This window comes from Apostichopus japonicus, chromosome 16 (assembly GCF_037975245.1).
Source record: "Apostichopus japonicus isolate 1M-3 chromosome 16, ASM3797524v1, whole genome shotgun sequence".
In the NCBI taxonomy this organism is placed as follows: Eukaryota; Metazoa; Echinodermata; class Holothuroidea; order Aspidochirotida; family Stichopodidae; genus Apostichopus; species Apostichopus japonicus.
Genome location: NC_092576.1, coordinates 8,576,378 through 8,592,295, shown reverse-complemented (window position 1 = coordinate 8,592,295; position 15,918 = coordinate 8,576,378). Strand labels below are relative to the sequence as shown.

At 33.1% G+C, this 15,918-nt stretch overlaps 1 protein-coding gene across 3 annotated transcripts in view; it reads right to left on the bottom strand.

Moving 5' to 3' along the window:
- The window catches only part of LOC139983177 (uncharacterized), a 56,851-nt gene that overhangs the window by 19,388 nt on the left and 21,545 nt on the right, over positions 1-15,918 (bottom strand). For 2 of the 3 annotated variants that reach the window (XM_071996558.1, XM_071996559.1), the window contains exons 2-3: positions 1,965-2,102; positions 977-1,067 (exon numbers count right to left, since the gene is read on the bottom strand). In XM_071996558.1, coding sequence (XP_071852659.1) covers positions 977-1,067; positions 1,965-2,102 — 229 coding nt within the window. Of the gene's footprint in view, positions 1-976; positions 1,068-1,964; positions 2,103-4,370; positions 5,977-15,918 lie in introns of those variants that run through there. The other variant, XM_071996560.1, reaches the window with a different exon arrangement.

The window sequence follows — 15,918 nt, the reverse complement described above, 5'->3', positions numbered from 1 at the left end:
ATAATGTGACGTCATCAGTTTGAAATGTTGCATTCATAATTGGGATGCAAAAAAAGGCAAACATTATATCAAGCAATTCTCGAATACAAATAAACTTGAACATACAGAGTTGTTAACGCCGTCAATTTCGTTGACACGCATACCTAGGGATAAAACGTGATAGCGATCTATTCCATTCCATTACTCCCAGCCCACCTAAATATTATTCGCCGATGTAAATGAGGAAGGGAATTTAGCAACTGGTCATTTTGTAAATGCCAAGTTTAGCAATATGTAATTAAAGGGGTATTTCGGTGGGTGAAGTTCATCGTTCGGTCTGTAGAAAAGGATGCAATATGTTTAGCTTCTACAGGTCGTCAAACCCACAATCTTATCCCATTTTTCATGGTTAAACATGAATTCCTCTTTTGTCTTTAAATTTGATGATATTTTGTAAATCCACCAGTCAACAGCAGGAGCTAGTGATGGCACATGATAGCATATGAAGCGAAATGTGCTGTGTTTTGTTTATATCGTATATAGCTCTTTGTTATCCACAACTGACAGACAACGAGAGTTCTAACAATAAGGGGCAGTTTAATAAAATCGAAAATTCATGTTTTAAATTTCAAGGTCAATTTGACTTGTATATCAAAATATGTAATGTAATTATTTTGTAGTAAGTAAGTCAATGTACGATTAGTTTGCCCTTAACTAACTGTGCTAAATTGGCAACCTAGTCCTATTACCACAAACAAGTAACACTTTGCCTCCGAGAAACGGGCTTGGGCATATATATATATATATATATATATTTATATGATTCGTTGCAAGCAAACCTAGAAGTATAAAAGTCATGATTATTTCATGAGGTTCCGATTGTTAATAGATCATTCCTCTAGAACTAGCAGGGTTATTGGAAATAACATTACATGATCTGTAATAGTGTGGGTTTTGTTTACAAAGATGTTATGCTCTCATGAAGATGATTATTTACCTTCCTCTTTAAACTATCTCTTTCCCTTTCCAAGATGGCTTCTACTTCATCATAAAGACGCCTCATGTCCTCTGAATGGTCGCCATGTTTTCTTGAATTTAAGATAAAATAAAAATTCAAACTTAAAATTTGTTGAAAAAGAAGTCAAAATAACGATCGCTTTTCTGCATATCAACATTACCATTACTTCACCATTACCATTACCATTACCTCATTACCATTACCTCAGTATGATGTTCCATTGCGTACATGAGCTGAATACAGGAGCTATAGCGTGGTAAAAGTTATTTAATTAATATTTAAGAATCATCAATATTGCCACACCGAACAACATAATATGCTAAAAGGCGAAAAAGAGTCAACTTCGTACATGAAAAATTAAACTAACGCGTCACGTCTGTTATGAACCATAATGTATGACTAGCTTAGGAAAAATTGAATTTAACTAACTATTACGAAATTTAAAAAAAAAAATGTGGAATAAGCAATTGTGCTACTAAAGTAAAATTACGATACATCGGGTAAGTGAATTAAAAAAAAAAATCAAAGCTTCGAGGCACAATACCTCCTTATCGCGTAAAAGTAAAAAAATGTATCAATTCTGAATGTATTCTGATTTTGTTCAACCTGCCATGATACAAATTCCATAATACTACAAACTCCCTCCCTTTAATACCATATAATAAGTTAAACCCCTTTTCATGGACCTTTATTAACAATTTCATAGGAAAGACATTAATGGATGCTTTTAAGGCAATCTTTAACAGGGAAATCCATTAGTGTTAACATTTTACGAAACCCCATAGGGCTAAAGCAAGTATAACGGCTACCGGTGGACACTAAATATACGCTACTACAGAAAACTTAAGGAATTGTTTCAGTAAACGCATTCGTAACGTGTTGATAATGTCCAAAAAAAAAACGTACAGTAAAAAAAATCAGGCATAATTAAACGCACAAAAGTAAATTAGTTGATAGCACTACTTACTTTCGCGCAACTTCATCATTTGATGTCTGTAGTCGCTTTAACTCTTCTACGGCCTTTTTCAAGAAATTTTGAAAGGTCAAAAGTAGCTCCGGCTCGTCTTCTTTTAATCTCTGCCACAGAACGTATAGTTCGTCCTGACTGGAAATAAAAAATCACAAAGAATAAATAATAAATATATATATATATTTATATATATATATATATATGTACATATATATATAAATGAAAATGTATATATATATATATATATATATATATATATATATATATATATGTATATATATATATATATATATATATATATGGGTGTGTATGTTAACGTACTTCAATAATTTGCACAAATGAAAATCATATTTGAGTTAAAAGGTATACATCTTTACTTCATTATCATTGCAGAAAAAAAAAAAAGACTGGGGCTTTGATATTTAAACAAACTCAGATTTAACACGTGTTAAGAACGTGACACGATTCAATCCCATTGACGAATCGTACGTAACTTATTGTTCTTATCAGTTAATGCATGTTAACACGATAATTGCATTTAGTTCAATATCAAGATGTCAGTCACATCACTGTTTACTCTTCTCTATGGAAATTGAAGGAGATAAAACGAAAAGGAAACAAGTTTGATGAAAGATGCAGTCTCATATTCCTGTATATATCTGTATATGGTATATGTATTTACTGTTTTATGTATTTACTCTTTTTGTCATTGTATATTCTAGATTGTTTGTAAAACGCACAGATACATCACGCGTAGTGCGCTATATAAGATTGTATTTACATTACATTACATTATTTACATTACATTACATTACATTACATTAAGATGTTTTTTGATGTAATAATATATACTAAGAATGTTTAATATATTTTGGCTTTTAATGGGGGTACACACCGATAGCAGACAAATATCATTTTTTATCGAGATATTTATATTACTTGAGAATAACTGTTTTTCCCTCCAGTTTATCCCTTCAGCTACTTCAAAAAATCACACACATACCGATATGGAATGAACTGTGACGTCATCGCGATGCACGACTCAAAAAAACATTAGTCTCCTTATATAAGCTTATTGTTGGAACCTCGAAATTTGATACAATATACGTGGTTAGGAATTGACGTGAAATGCAAGGCGTCCTTACCATTATAGTTGTTCTAAACAATAAGATATTCCTCTAGGATATTTTTTTTGAGGGGGGGGGGAGGCAAAATAGTATGCCGAAACGGTTATCTTACTCACGCTGTTGTGGCCAGAAAAAATCCCCAACTTTCATCCAACTACATATCGTTCAAAACTATACTTAACTATACCACTGGAAAGTTTAATTAATAGGATAAAATATATTGGAAATTATTAATTTTGTAAATCTTAGACACCAGACAAAACTTTCGTCGTGGATAGAATAATTTCCTAAGTAGAGCATGATTTCGTATAAAATATACTTTTTCTTTAACTGACAAAAAGTATACAAGTAGGTAACATTCACAGTCATCCATAAGTGCTAAGGAACTGTAATAATATTAATAATACTATAAAATAATTAAATTGAATAAAATAAAATAGTTAAATTTAATAAAATCATTAAATTGAATAAAACAATTCCGTTTATAATGAATTGTTTTTAATTTTTGGTGACAGTGGCTTCCCCTGATTAGAAATAATTAGGGTGTTTCTTTAAGTCAAGATAAAATGACCTTTCGTCAACCACACGTCTTGTCATCTGTTATAAATTTTAACAACGGTTCTAATATGACAGCTCATTGTGTCATTCAAAAGAGATACGCAAATATTTATCACAAAATGAAAACAAAATATAGCTGATTGAAATGCTTTGTCATAGATCGTGCAGTTTGGGTGCAGTGAAATTTAACAGGAAATGCTTAGTGTTCACCTGTACAGCCTAGGGCTTCGACTGTAGGCTGAAGGCACAATTCGATAAATGTCAAGTACAAAAGAGACTGTCTCTGCAATAGATAGGTTGTACAAGTATATACCTTATCACTAATTAGTTAGTCACAAACTTGAACTTAAACATAGACTAAATGCTGCTGAAGTAATTTGAAATATGGCTATATTCATAATCTTACCTCCAAATTATTTATCTCAAAATTGACTGCTTTGCTTTGCTTGTTTTTTTTCTTCTTTCGTTTAATTAGTAAACATTGTGAATAATCATAATAATTATAGTCTATTGTGTATAATATTTGCGTCATTTATGCTTAATACAATATTAAAGGGCTATCATGACAAACATGTATTTTTGTTTATAAAATCTACACAATGCATATAATTATGTATTTATACACGACACGATCAAAGCTGTTCAACTATCTATATACATCAATATCAAGTCTTTAACGACAACAAATGCTAACACCTAACAAGTATATAACCCTTACCTCTTCGGCGTAACCGGCAACGTCATTCTAGCAGAGAGAAAATGATACTTTCCTGGCCGAAATCTCACTTGGTCTCAACCTCACTCAGGCTACCCTTTTAAACAACTACAAATTCTTAGATATTTTTTCAACAATAATAACAACAATTTGCACGTTTTTCTGTCAGTATTTTTCAATCCAAGAGTATGAGGTTTGTTTTCCCTCGGTAAGCTGCGAGTAAGTTCATATTATTATCATTAGATTTCCGTGTCTAGACAGATTGTCTAATGCCTTTCCTTCCCCCTTGTGAGAAACATTGTAAATCCTTTAAACGCGAAAGTAGCCTTTGGTAAGGAAAGATTTCTTATCGTTGTCTTCTTTTATGAATTATTCAGTACTTTTCTCCAACGTCATTAAATGCCGAGAAAGAAGACGATTGACTGTAAAAATAGATGAAACACTTGATAAGCACAAATTTGCACAGCTGGCAATAAAAAAAAAGGGATTACATTCTTCCCTATATGTTTAAGTAACAAAGATTTTCTCCCACAAGATCATTTTCCAGTCGCCATAAAGATGGTTATCCTTCCATAAAATCACTCAAAGAGTTTCTTTATTATTTACTGACCTTTGATATTCAACTTAGATCTGTAAAAGAATTGCCACTGAGCTCATCCTAAACTTAGCACATCAATACCTTCTTTTCATAACCTGACATTATATTTCATATCAGTCGTATTCGACGACGGATCGCTATCTTTTACACAAATTCGCAAGGGAAATTAGTTTCATCTTTAGAATGTATAATCCTCTTTTCTATCTGCAGTATGTAGTCGATTATTGTGACAACTTAAAAATATTGCCTGAAATTTAAAGCAATGTCGGAAACATCATCTCAAAGGTTTTATTAAAAGCAGAAAAAAAAAATGATATTTAGTTTTGATCATTCAGTAATGAGCTCAACCAGTTCTTCCTTTGTTTTTTGCTTTCAGCGCACATTACATTCCAAGTCAGTAGAATATCAAACAGGTATTCTATCATCTTTGATTTCCCTCCTGTTAATAAGATTTGAAATTCACCTCTTCAGTGATAGGCTATAGGCTAACGAGCAGCATTGAGACATGTATACTTCCAGTAGAAAAGTATTTTACATTATTACGCGCACATTCAATATGTACGGCCGTAATTCCTTATGTCTACTGCAAACGCAACACGTCGAGTTTATCACCATGCGTGTATTCTTTCGTCAAACACATGAAAGTGAAGAAACAAAAAATGCACAGAATAATCCTTTGGTGGAATAAAACATGAATGTTTCGTAGAGACTAACAGTAAAGACTGGCTTCCCCTCAAAGAAGGATAAATCTTCATTGATGTAACTTGTGGCAATCGCTGAAATCAAACGATTTGCAACTGATGAATAACGACTCCGTCTGTTTGCTCTAGGATAGTATTTATTAACAAAATGGCGGAGTTTCCTTTTGTATTTCCCAAGTGTAATCAGAAACTCATAGGCGGGAAGAGAGATCTTATTCTCTAGACCGCAGGATGGTTGAGATTATTAAACATGTAGCGACAAATTGTGTGATTTGGCTTCTAGTCAATACAGCGACCTTTTAGTTTTCCGTATGTATAATATGTGCGTGAGAATAAAATGAAGTAGTGATTTTATTAAGGGCGTGAAATTATTCATACGATTATTAGTTTGGAGGGAGTTACTTTGCAAGTGTCTCATGTGTCGTTAACACACACACACGCACACCCACACATGAATAGAAATCTTTTTCAAGTGAGTTATTACGCATTAGGAAGATTATAATTACAACCATGGGAAACATACATTCCTATGCTTCCTAGGATAAACTTCTTAGGCAGTTCTTCCCTGAAATTTATGCTATAAATGTTCTCCTTATTTTGTCATTTCTTGTTCAATGTTTATATATTAGGTACACTTTATTATTTTTATTTCTTATTACTCTGATCATGTTTTCAACCTGTCTTAAGCATAATACATTATTCATGATTCATTTTGCTTGTATATGTATGTATTTTGTGTACAATATTTTTTCCCTAGTACGATCCCCCTTTTTCCCTTTTAGACGGTATACATTGTTAATAGTATAAAAAAAAACATAGATATTTTGTAAAAATACAAAGAGATTAAAGGAAGGTTTTTGTTCCTTTTCGAAGGCATTAATTAATTCACATATTTTCGGTGTTTTACCTAAGGGATAATAATCACAGTAGTTTTTAATATTTTTGCGTTAATTTGTTATATTTCATTTTTGTAAATCTATTTTACTTTAATATTCGTCCGTGTTAGATTTAATTGTCATCAATTCAATTGGTTTAAGAAATGTTACATGACTGTTTCTGACTTCAAAAACGAAAGTAAATTACGATAAACGAACATTAAGATACAATATCTGAATATTTTCTGTTGAATATCCAACATAACAACATATTCATAATCCCTAGAAACCCCAATTTTCGTTAATAAATTATTAAATACCAACTACCACTGTACTGTACAAAAAGAAAATTAAATGAATCCGTGACCAACCTAGCTTCATTTACAATCAACCCACTTAAAATACTGAAGAGACAGCTTGATTAGAAAACGGGAAATTCTAATCATGCGTACCAGCAGACATGGAAAATGATTATGGCTTCCTCATGCATGACATGTAATTATTCTTGGAGATGCGATCATACCTATTTAGAGGGAAGATATTAGCCAGAACTTAGTTTTAATATTTCATATTCCAAGAACAAAGATAATAATGTAAAATGTAATGTTTCTAATATCTATTTGGGTTGTCGAGTTGGCTCGCTTCATAAATATATTCACAGTTGGGAATTCTCGTTTTAAGATTAATGAAACTGATAAATGACGGCCGTTCCTCAGTACAGGCTCAAATGGTAATGCTAATTCATAATTTATTTTTAGTTTTCAAACCTTAAATAACCGTAGCATGTTCTTCATATTTCATGTGCAAAATAAAACACCATTGGATGACAGACAATAATATTTCATTGGTGAACCTGAAAGGATCATTTATCAAGAAAGTAAAATTTTTAAAAAATAAATATAAAAAAATGTAAAGTTTTCTTTTCAACTGTCTATAGTATATGTCAATTTAATTTTGTACCCGGATTGATCTGTTTGCATATTTAGTGATGTCCAGAATTAAACTAGGCGATTATTAAATGTTCAAAAATAATAATTCGCTCGATCACGGAATCCATTATATAACATTGCCTTAATAGGATAGAGATATTTATAGAAGTGAGCCCTCTAAGTGTGATCTAACGGTGAGCTCTTCTTTCCCAATAAATATTGTAACCACTTATTCCATGCCACTTTAAGCGTTGATAATGCATGCAATATATTATAATGTGCATTGAAATGTACACGTGTGTAAAAACTGACAGTGGAACAAGAAATCCGTTTACGAGGTAAGAACGAGGTAGCTTCTTTGGGCGGCTGATTACATATGTAAAACAGTAAACTACACAGAGACATCTTACCCGCCGTTCAAACTCTAGACTACTTTACATAAATGAGTCGGGCGGCAATCGTCACGTGAATATACTGGTAAGACTAATGAAGAAGTAATTTCATATTTGTGGCTAGAAAAAAAAACTGCTATTTTTTTTTTCTAATTGTAGCCTTTAACCTGTTCTTACGACGGAAACTAGAATAATTATGTTGATGAAATATTGGTATTGTAAAGCAACCTGTTGTATTAAAATTGATATTCATCACTTCTTAGTACATGTACTGTAGCACCATACTTGCTTAATGACATCGGATAGGACGCGAGCTCATATCGTTTGATATCCTTGCAAAAATTTAAGCATATTTTTAATCACTCGAAATTTAAAGTGTAATATTAGATCAAACATCGCTCAAACATCAAAGCGCTGAAGGGCGAATCAAGGATTGTATTAAGAAGGGCTATGGAGTACGGAATCGTTGAAGCCGCCCAACCACCCCCCCCCCCCCCGAAATGTAATGTATGGAGTCCTGTTCGAAAAGATTATAATTTAACATGTTAAATAGTATCTTCAGAAGCATATTTAGGCTATAAAGTGGGTCATAACGCAATCAATTACATATATTTTTTTTCGATGAGATGAGATGTTAGCAACCCCAGACCCCTCCCCTGATATCAGGTGTGGCATTTTGTTATCATAAACATACTAATTAAGAGGATAAATGTTAAATCCTTTCGATCCTTAATGATTCTTATTGATTTTCAAATGAATCGACTCTCTGCCCTTTTTCTATATACATACAAGTAAAGATTGTGAATTGCATTTGGGTCGGACTTCAGTAACAAATCTCGTCTAAAGATCAACGCAAAAGGCTTAATTCTGTCAAATTAATCAAACTTAACACAGCAAGGAGGAAAGATCTACGGGTCAGGGACACTGTCGCATTAAATCTTTCTATAATTTCACTTGGACATCTCTGGTTTAAATTCAATCAGATGACAAGCCTAGGGACAAATTGAAATCTTACAATCTGATTTTCTCATATTAATCCCTTTCGGTTAGCTTGTAGCGTATTGTTTTTTGTTTTTTTTTGTAGGCTAATAACAGCAAGTTTCTCTTTAGTTTAATTAGGACAATCCACTTATGGTCACAATTGAATTACTCTATAATTGTATCTTCTCTGTGGTGAATATCTACATTATGCAGATAGGAAAATAGGAAAAAGAAAGTCGGAACTCTCGGATGATAGACGTTGAACACTAACGAAACAATAAAGTGTCCACCTTGTACATATTCCTCTGCGTTTTTTATTCAAAGGAATTTGCCAGTCGTTCAACAGAAAATCAATGTGAGTTGCCTCAATCAAAACAGTCATTATTAAATGAACACCAATCAGCATAAAGATACGCCTTCTGACGGATGATATTTGGAAATGTAGTAAGTCCTTGACGTCATCGATGATAATATTTCCAATCCGCCACACTTCAGGACATATCTTATGTTTTTAAACGATGTTTTAATAGCAGAACAAAACATACTAATGTTTTTTGGACTTTAATTGGACTTTAAATTTCAGAGTGATGTGGAAAGTAATTAACAACTTGTTAATGAAACATTTATGTACGATTAATACAGTAAATAGAAAATGAGTAAAAGAATAATTGAAAACTGACGGGTCAAATTTAGACAAGTGAGAAAGAGCAAAACCAAGTTATGGCTAGAAAGGGAATCGAACCAGTGACCTCTGTATTTTAAAAGCCCAAGATAAGGTGCAAACGTATTATATGTCACCCGATACACACACAGGACACAGTTACTATTGTAAATCTTAACGTTTTGCACCAAAGCAAAACCTGGATCGTGCTATAAATCGGTAGCATGTGCTATATAGGATTATAGTAAGAACTGAGGATATGTGTAATCCCAACAAATCAAGTTTGATGCATTTGTTGGGATTACACATATCCTCAGTTCATACTGAAAACCTAATAGCACGTGCTACCGATTTATCAGATTTGTCAGCACAATCCAGTATTTACTGTGGTAAAAAAGATTTACAGTAGTTACTGTAATCTCTGTGTGAATTAGCTGTATTTGTCAGCAAAGGTTGGCTTTCTTTCTGCACAAAGTTCAGTCACTGCTCATAGGTCAAGTCAGGGATCCCAAATATTAAGATGCTCAAATATACCAGATTGCAAAAGATGCTTCGGTCTACCAGATGATAGCATTGCATTACAGATTATTAATAATAATATTCGATTTATAATAATAATAATAAAGGCTTATAAGCACAACTACTACAGAAAACTGTGTGCACTGCTGTGCTGGAAAACAACTAAATAAATGTCAAGGTAACGATACAAAAGTTAAACCTGGTCGAGATTCTGGCTGAAATCAGAACCATTTACAAATAGGTAGTGTTTTAATTGCCTCTTAAAAGTAGCAGCATTTTGGATTTCTTTAAGGCTGTCAGGAAGCTTATTCCACAATTTAGGTCCAGCCTTGGCAAACGAACGATAACCATACGAGGATTTAACTCGAGGCTCTATCAATAACGTATTTCTGCTACGGTCAGAGGTTACCAATATATCATGGATATATTTAGGACCCAGTCCTCTAACAGACTTAAACACAATCAAAATTATTTTAAAGTACACCCTCTCCTTGATTTTAAGCCAATGAAGATCATGGAATAGATCAGTCACATGATCATATCTACTTTTATCATATATAGCGCTTAATACCAGCGATAGGTTTCAAAGCGCTTTACAAACGTTATATTACCCCTGGTCAATGATAACCTGTCCCAGAGACAATCCCTCTAGACGGCTGTAGTTATATACTGCGCCCAATGACAAGTTACCTCACAGGTACACATTTAACCCCTAGGTGGAGAGACGCAATTGAGATAATGCATCTTGCCCAAGGACACAACGTAATGAACTAGGCATGAATCGAACCAGCAATCCTTGGATCGCAAGTCCGACGCCTTAGCCAGTTGGCCACCACGGTGTCTAAATAGACAAGCGAATGTCGCATTTTGTATATCTACTTTAAGGTTGGCAGTAAGTTGTTTGTTGATGTTTGAGCTTGTATATGACAATTATCTGATACTTTCTGGAATATGTGGGGTAAATTCTGATAAACTGTAAGGTTTCACAATGTAACTTACGTCCACACTATCACCTTTTAGATTTCACAGAGATGTCTGAATCGAGAAGATACCATTAGAGTTGCCATCGCTTGGTGACAAAACATCACTTTTGGACAATGGATCAAATAAATGAAGAAAGAAATTTAACAAAACTATGGATTTATATTATTATTGTTCATGATACTTATTTTTGTGAGAAATGATGGTATTATTTGAGAGAACCTTTAACTTTTGAGAAATGTCGAAGATGCTATGTCATAACTTATTTTGTCCACAAAATGTTTGAATTCATGTGACGCAATTTGATAACGTCATATTGTGCAAACACTTTAGAAAGTTTCATAAAACAGACCTTTGAGTTGTGCTGCCTCTTGAATTTCTTCTTTTTAATTCTTTTAATGCATCCGTGGGTATTTTTCTTCTTACTTCAGTTTGTATTATTTCTTCCTTCATATTTAGATACGTGCAGCCGGAAGAAAAAAAAAACGTAGGCGGATCAACGACGTGTTGGAAGGAACCATTCCAAGATTAAATATAATCAAATACTTGCTACTTATTTTCGTCGGTTTGGGAAAAAAATATTTTACTCAAATGTTTGTTTCCATAATTACTACCCATATTTTCCTTCCTTTGTCTATTTCTCTTCGGAAACACCAGACAAGTTAATATAACATTTCAGTCAATTAAAAGTTAGCTTGCTCTTTTAACAGTTGGTAACAATTTTCGCTCAATTTCCAGTTTAATTTAAACTGATATTCAGTACAATCATTGGCAACAAAGCGATATCTTTCAGTGTGAACAGAAAATAATGAAAGTAAACGTAAAGTTCTAGACCATTATTGTAATGTGACGACACCTTTGAACTTGTCAAAGTCGCTTTTGCCTCTCTCTTCTCTCTTCTTGAACATAAACACTCAAGGAAGTAACAACTAGTACGTTATGGATTACTTAAATTAAATATGGACATTGCATACCTGCTAAATTATATTGCCAAATAAATATTATCCCTCCATTTAAATGGAATATTCCGAATGCCAAATGTGACTGATTTAAACAAATCGTATCAGGAGATGAAAACCATAACGTGGTTAGATGATTTATCGTTACGGTTTGATTGAATTTAAAAACATTTTCTGAATATTATGAAGGCATCTGGCAACAGTATCGTCGTAATTCATGCACAACTCTTTTATCCCAGACAGACATACAAAGGTCGGAAAATAACATCCGTAGAACAGATATATGATTCAATGAAACCTTCAAGTCATAGCAAATTGACAGCTAAGGAAACAATCTAATTGTATCAAATATCCAAGGATAAATATAGGACAAAATTTTTTAAGCAAAATTAGGCTTTTGAATACAAAAAACATCTGCATACGTGATCGATCAGGCACTTTGTGATTGTATACATTATTATTTGCGTAATGAAGTGTTTGTTTAACAAAATTAGTCACCTACAAGTAATGTTGAAGGACAAGATTTTTTTTTAAATTAACAGTGCGGTATAGTTTTGTCAATTCAGTGTCTGCCACCGGATTACAATCTACCTTAAATAATTGCTCGGTTATAGTTTTAGACGACCGCCACCGTTGCACAAAACAAAGTATGATCGATCATTCTTATTGAGCTTGTGGTGATATGGTTATATTCATAATTAAGTGTCTGTTAGTCTCTGCAAGACTAATCGTCGTGTCGTCTCGTTATACGTTAATTTATGTATCGTAAATATCATTGAACCAGGAAGGCAAGAGAAACAACATTTATGTGAAAAGAGGAATAGGGCTGAACAGAAGCCCTTTTAGGGTTTTCGAAAATGTTCCATATACTTGTAAGCTTACCCGGAGGGGGGGGGGGGGGAGGAATGAGAGAGGATGTAAAAATCTTAAAAGTCAATTATATCCCTCAGAGCATGTACCTTTCATGTGTAGCTAGTGCTCCGAATGTTGTATACAACTGTTAAATTGAATGCGTTCGAAATGACTGTCTTTAAAAGATATTAATGTTAGGTGTACGTATGCGTGCGTCATCGATGAATTGAAACGCACTGAACAATGAATTTCTTCGTACACATTTAATCGAGTAGGCACTACACTCATTAATTGCAGCAATCGCTAACAGAAAGATGCATGAAACATTAATTGTTTTCACAGGTTTGTAAAAGCTAAACCCAGCTTACTTTCCGGTTTTCCAAGTATTTCGTAGCCATCTCACCTTTCAACGCCCACAGGAGTCTCATCGTGGGCATCGTGAGTATGTTATATATATTATCATGTTTCATACATTGATAATTGCCTCGGGGCGGTAAACTGACAGAAATTGCAAAACATCGACAACGAGATAAATATTTGAGACCAGACGATACATTATACCGTTATATATATTCTACAAACCACCGAACCGTATGGAAAAGAAATTTGGATTGTGCAGTTTGATATGCGTAAACATTTGGTAAGAAATCATAACCAACCCGTCTGTTTGGGTGACGACAGACATGAATCAAGAAGCTTTAACAACTTTGCTAAAGCTTGGGGTATGATTCATATGTAATTTCTTTCGACATTCAGTTTCGTACCACATCTGTTCCACAAATGAACGTCACTTTTTATTCCGTATTTATTCATTAAAGCTTTCCATAGACCAGATTCCCTCCGGTACATTCAAAAGTCTTTTCCTTACATCTTTACACTATTTTTGGCTTTTCACTGCATAATTTGCGCTCGTTATCTCCCCTTTGCGTTTTTATTTTCTTTGAGAAAGAGGCGCAGGAAATGACGTCAGTCGGTGCTTTGAGCATCAAGACCAAGGAAAAGTCGTTTGAAAGATGAAGTTCAAACACTGGTAGGATACTTAATTCTTCTTTTCATACAAGCCTTCGTCGAACAAATAAAAACAAATACGATCTTTTGTTGCCATTCGTTAACAGAGCAGGTTGTTCTCATTTTCATCGATCTCATTTCTTAAAAATTCTAATCATAGATGGTAATATTTGGGTCTTATGTTTTTTGCCGAGATATGACGTACATTCAAAAAGATCGTTGTAATATATTTTTTGAAGAACAGATTGAAATATTGCGGAAGAAGAAATGGCATGTGATATAAAAAGATGTTATCATTTTGAACATAATTAAACGGTTTCCATTTTTCTGTTGACGCCCATACTATATCAAAAGGTTTTGAGTCTATACTTAAATATGTGGACTAGTTGTGCGATTCTTTGTACAGACAGAATTTGAAGTTTCTCTAACCTTTTTACAAAAAAGATATAACTGCTGTATTTGCAAATAGCATCGTAAACCAAACATTATACTTTATATCTCTCCGTTTAGCATTGACAGAGAAAAAATGATACATATTATGAAAATTACAATCCAAAGTAACATTTGTACATTAGTGCTTGAAATATCACAATATTACAGCATTAAGCTGACGGGTTTGTGTGTCTCTGTGTTGAGCTTATGACGAGCAACCTCTCATATGTAATTTAAATGTCATAAGATGACATTAACTTCCATTTCGATTTCCATTTTGCTTTCGTATTTCTTGTTTCATTTGTTAAGTCTTTCATTTTCTATGTTCATACTGTAAATTTGTCTACATAAAATATCATATAAACATGATGCTAAACAAATATATCAAAAAACAAAATTGTACTTTTGATTAAAATGAAATTGACCGCTTATCATTAAACAAACAGACTGTCAATTTAAAAGCAAGAGCGATTATTGCTTTCATCAGAATTTTCAATTTACAAAAACATAAAACAAATGTTGCTTAAAGTAGGAATAAACTGGCTATCAAAACTAAGAAAGTAATAAGTCATAATTTATATATCTCTTCTTTCCGGTTTTGAGGCAAGCAATCATTGATGCAGAAATGACAAAGATGAGATTGATGTCTATCCTACGGGAGTAAATATCTCAAATGATCTGTATATCCGGTTCTTTGGTGTGATGGTCATGCTGCTTTCAGCTAGTTGACATGTCTCATGTTTAAATATTTATGATTAAACCTTAAGGAGGATTTTTAAGTTTGATTGCAACTGTATCTTAAAAAAGGTTGGATAAATTATGTGAATGTATTTACTTGAATATGCTGGAAAAGATTACTTTTTCATCGGGGATATATTGCTGCAGTTAACAATTATGTTCAAATCTGCGTGTGTGTGGGCGTGTGTTTCGTGTTTCGTGTTTGTGTGTATTCTATTTTCTCCATTTCTTACTATATCATATAGGTAAAATCAGATGTAAAACAAAACTGACACAAGCTTTATCTGTCAAGCACCATATGGTTTTATCGTTATAGTAAATTCCTAATAGAATTTAAATTTAAAAAAATTTACTAAGAGCTCTCAAGACTCGGGTAGTAAGTGTTTCACCTCACAACATCTCGCTAGTTTTACATTTTTTCTGCCCTAGTATGACGTCGGACTAGTGATCAAGTTACATACATTAGCATCTTGGACGAAAGCTCCTAAAATCACTCTACAAACAGCAGGATTAAAGCGGGATTTGTAAATACGTCATTTCACCGTTAAGATGACATAGGCCATGAAAGAGTGTTTTCAAAAAAGTGCTTTTAGAGTGTTTATTGGTAGTAAAGAATGAAAACATTTAATAAATGTGAATAAAATGCACAGTATACAAAATTGGTTTTGGCAAGTGTAGAAATTATTCAAATAAAGTACTTCATTTGGTTGAATTCACTTTGAATTTCGTAGACTGTAGATGACAGAATGAAGTGAAAGAATTCATGAAAAGAAAAACCAAAATAGGACAGTATTTATGGTTGAAAAAGCAGAAGTAATGATTTGTTTGTACAATATGTACAAAATTCAATGTATTGTGTACACACGTATGTATACCCAGTTCTACTAGTCATTCATATAGAGTTATACCATAATTAAAGTTTGTT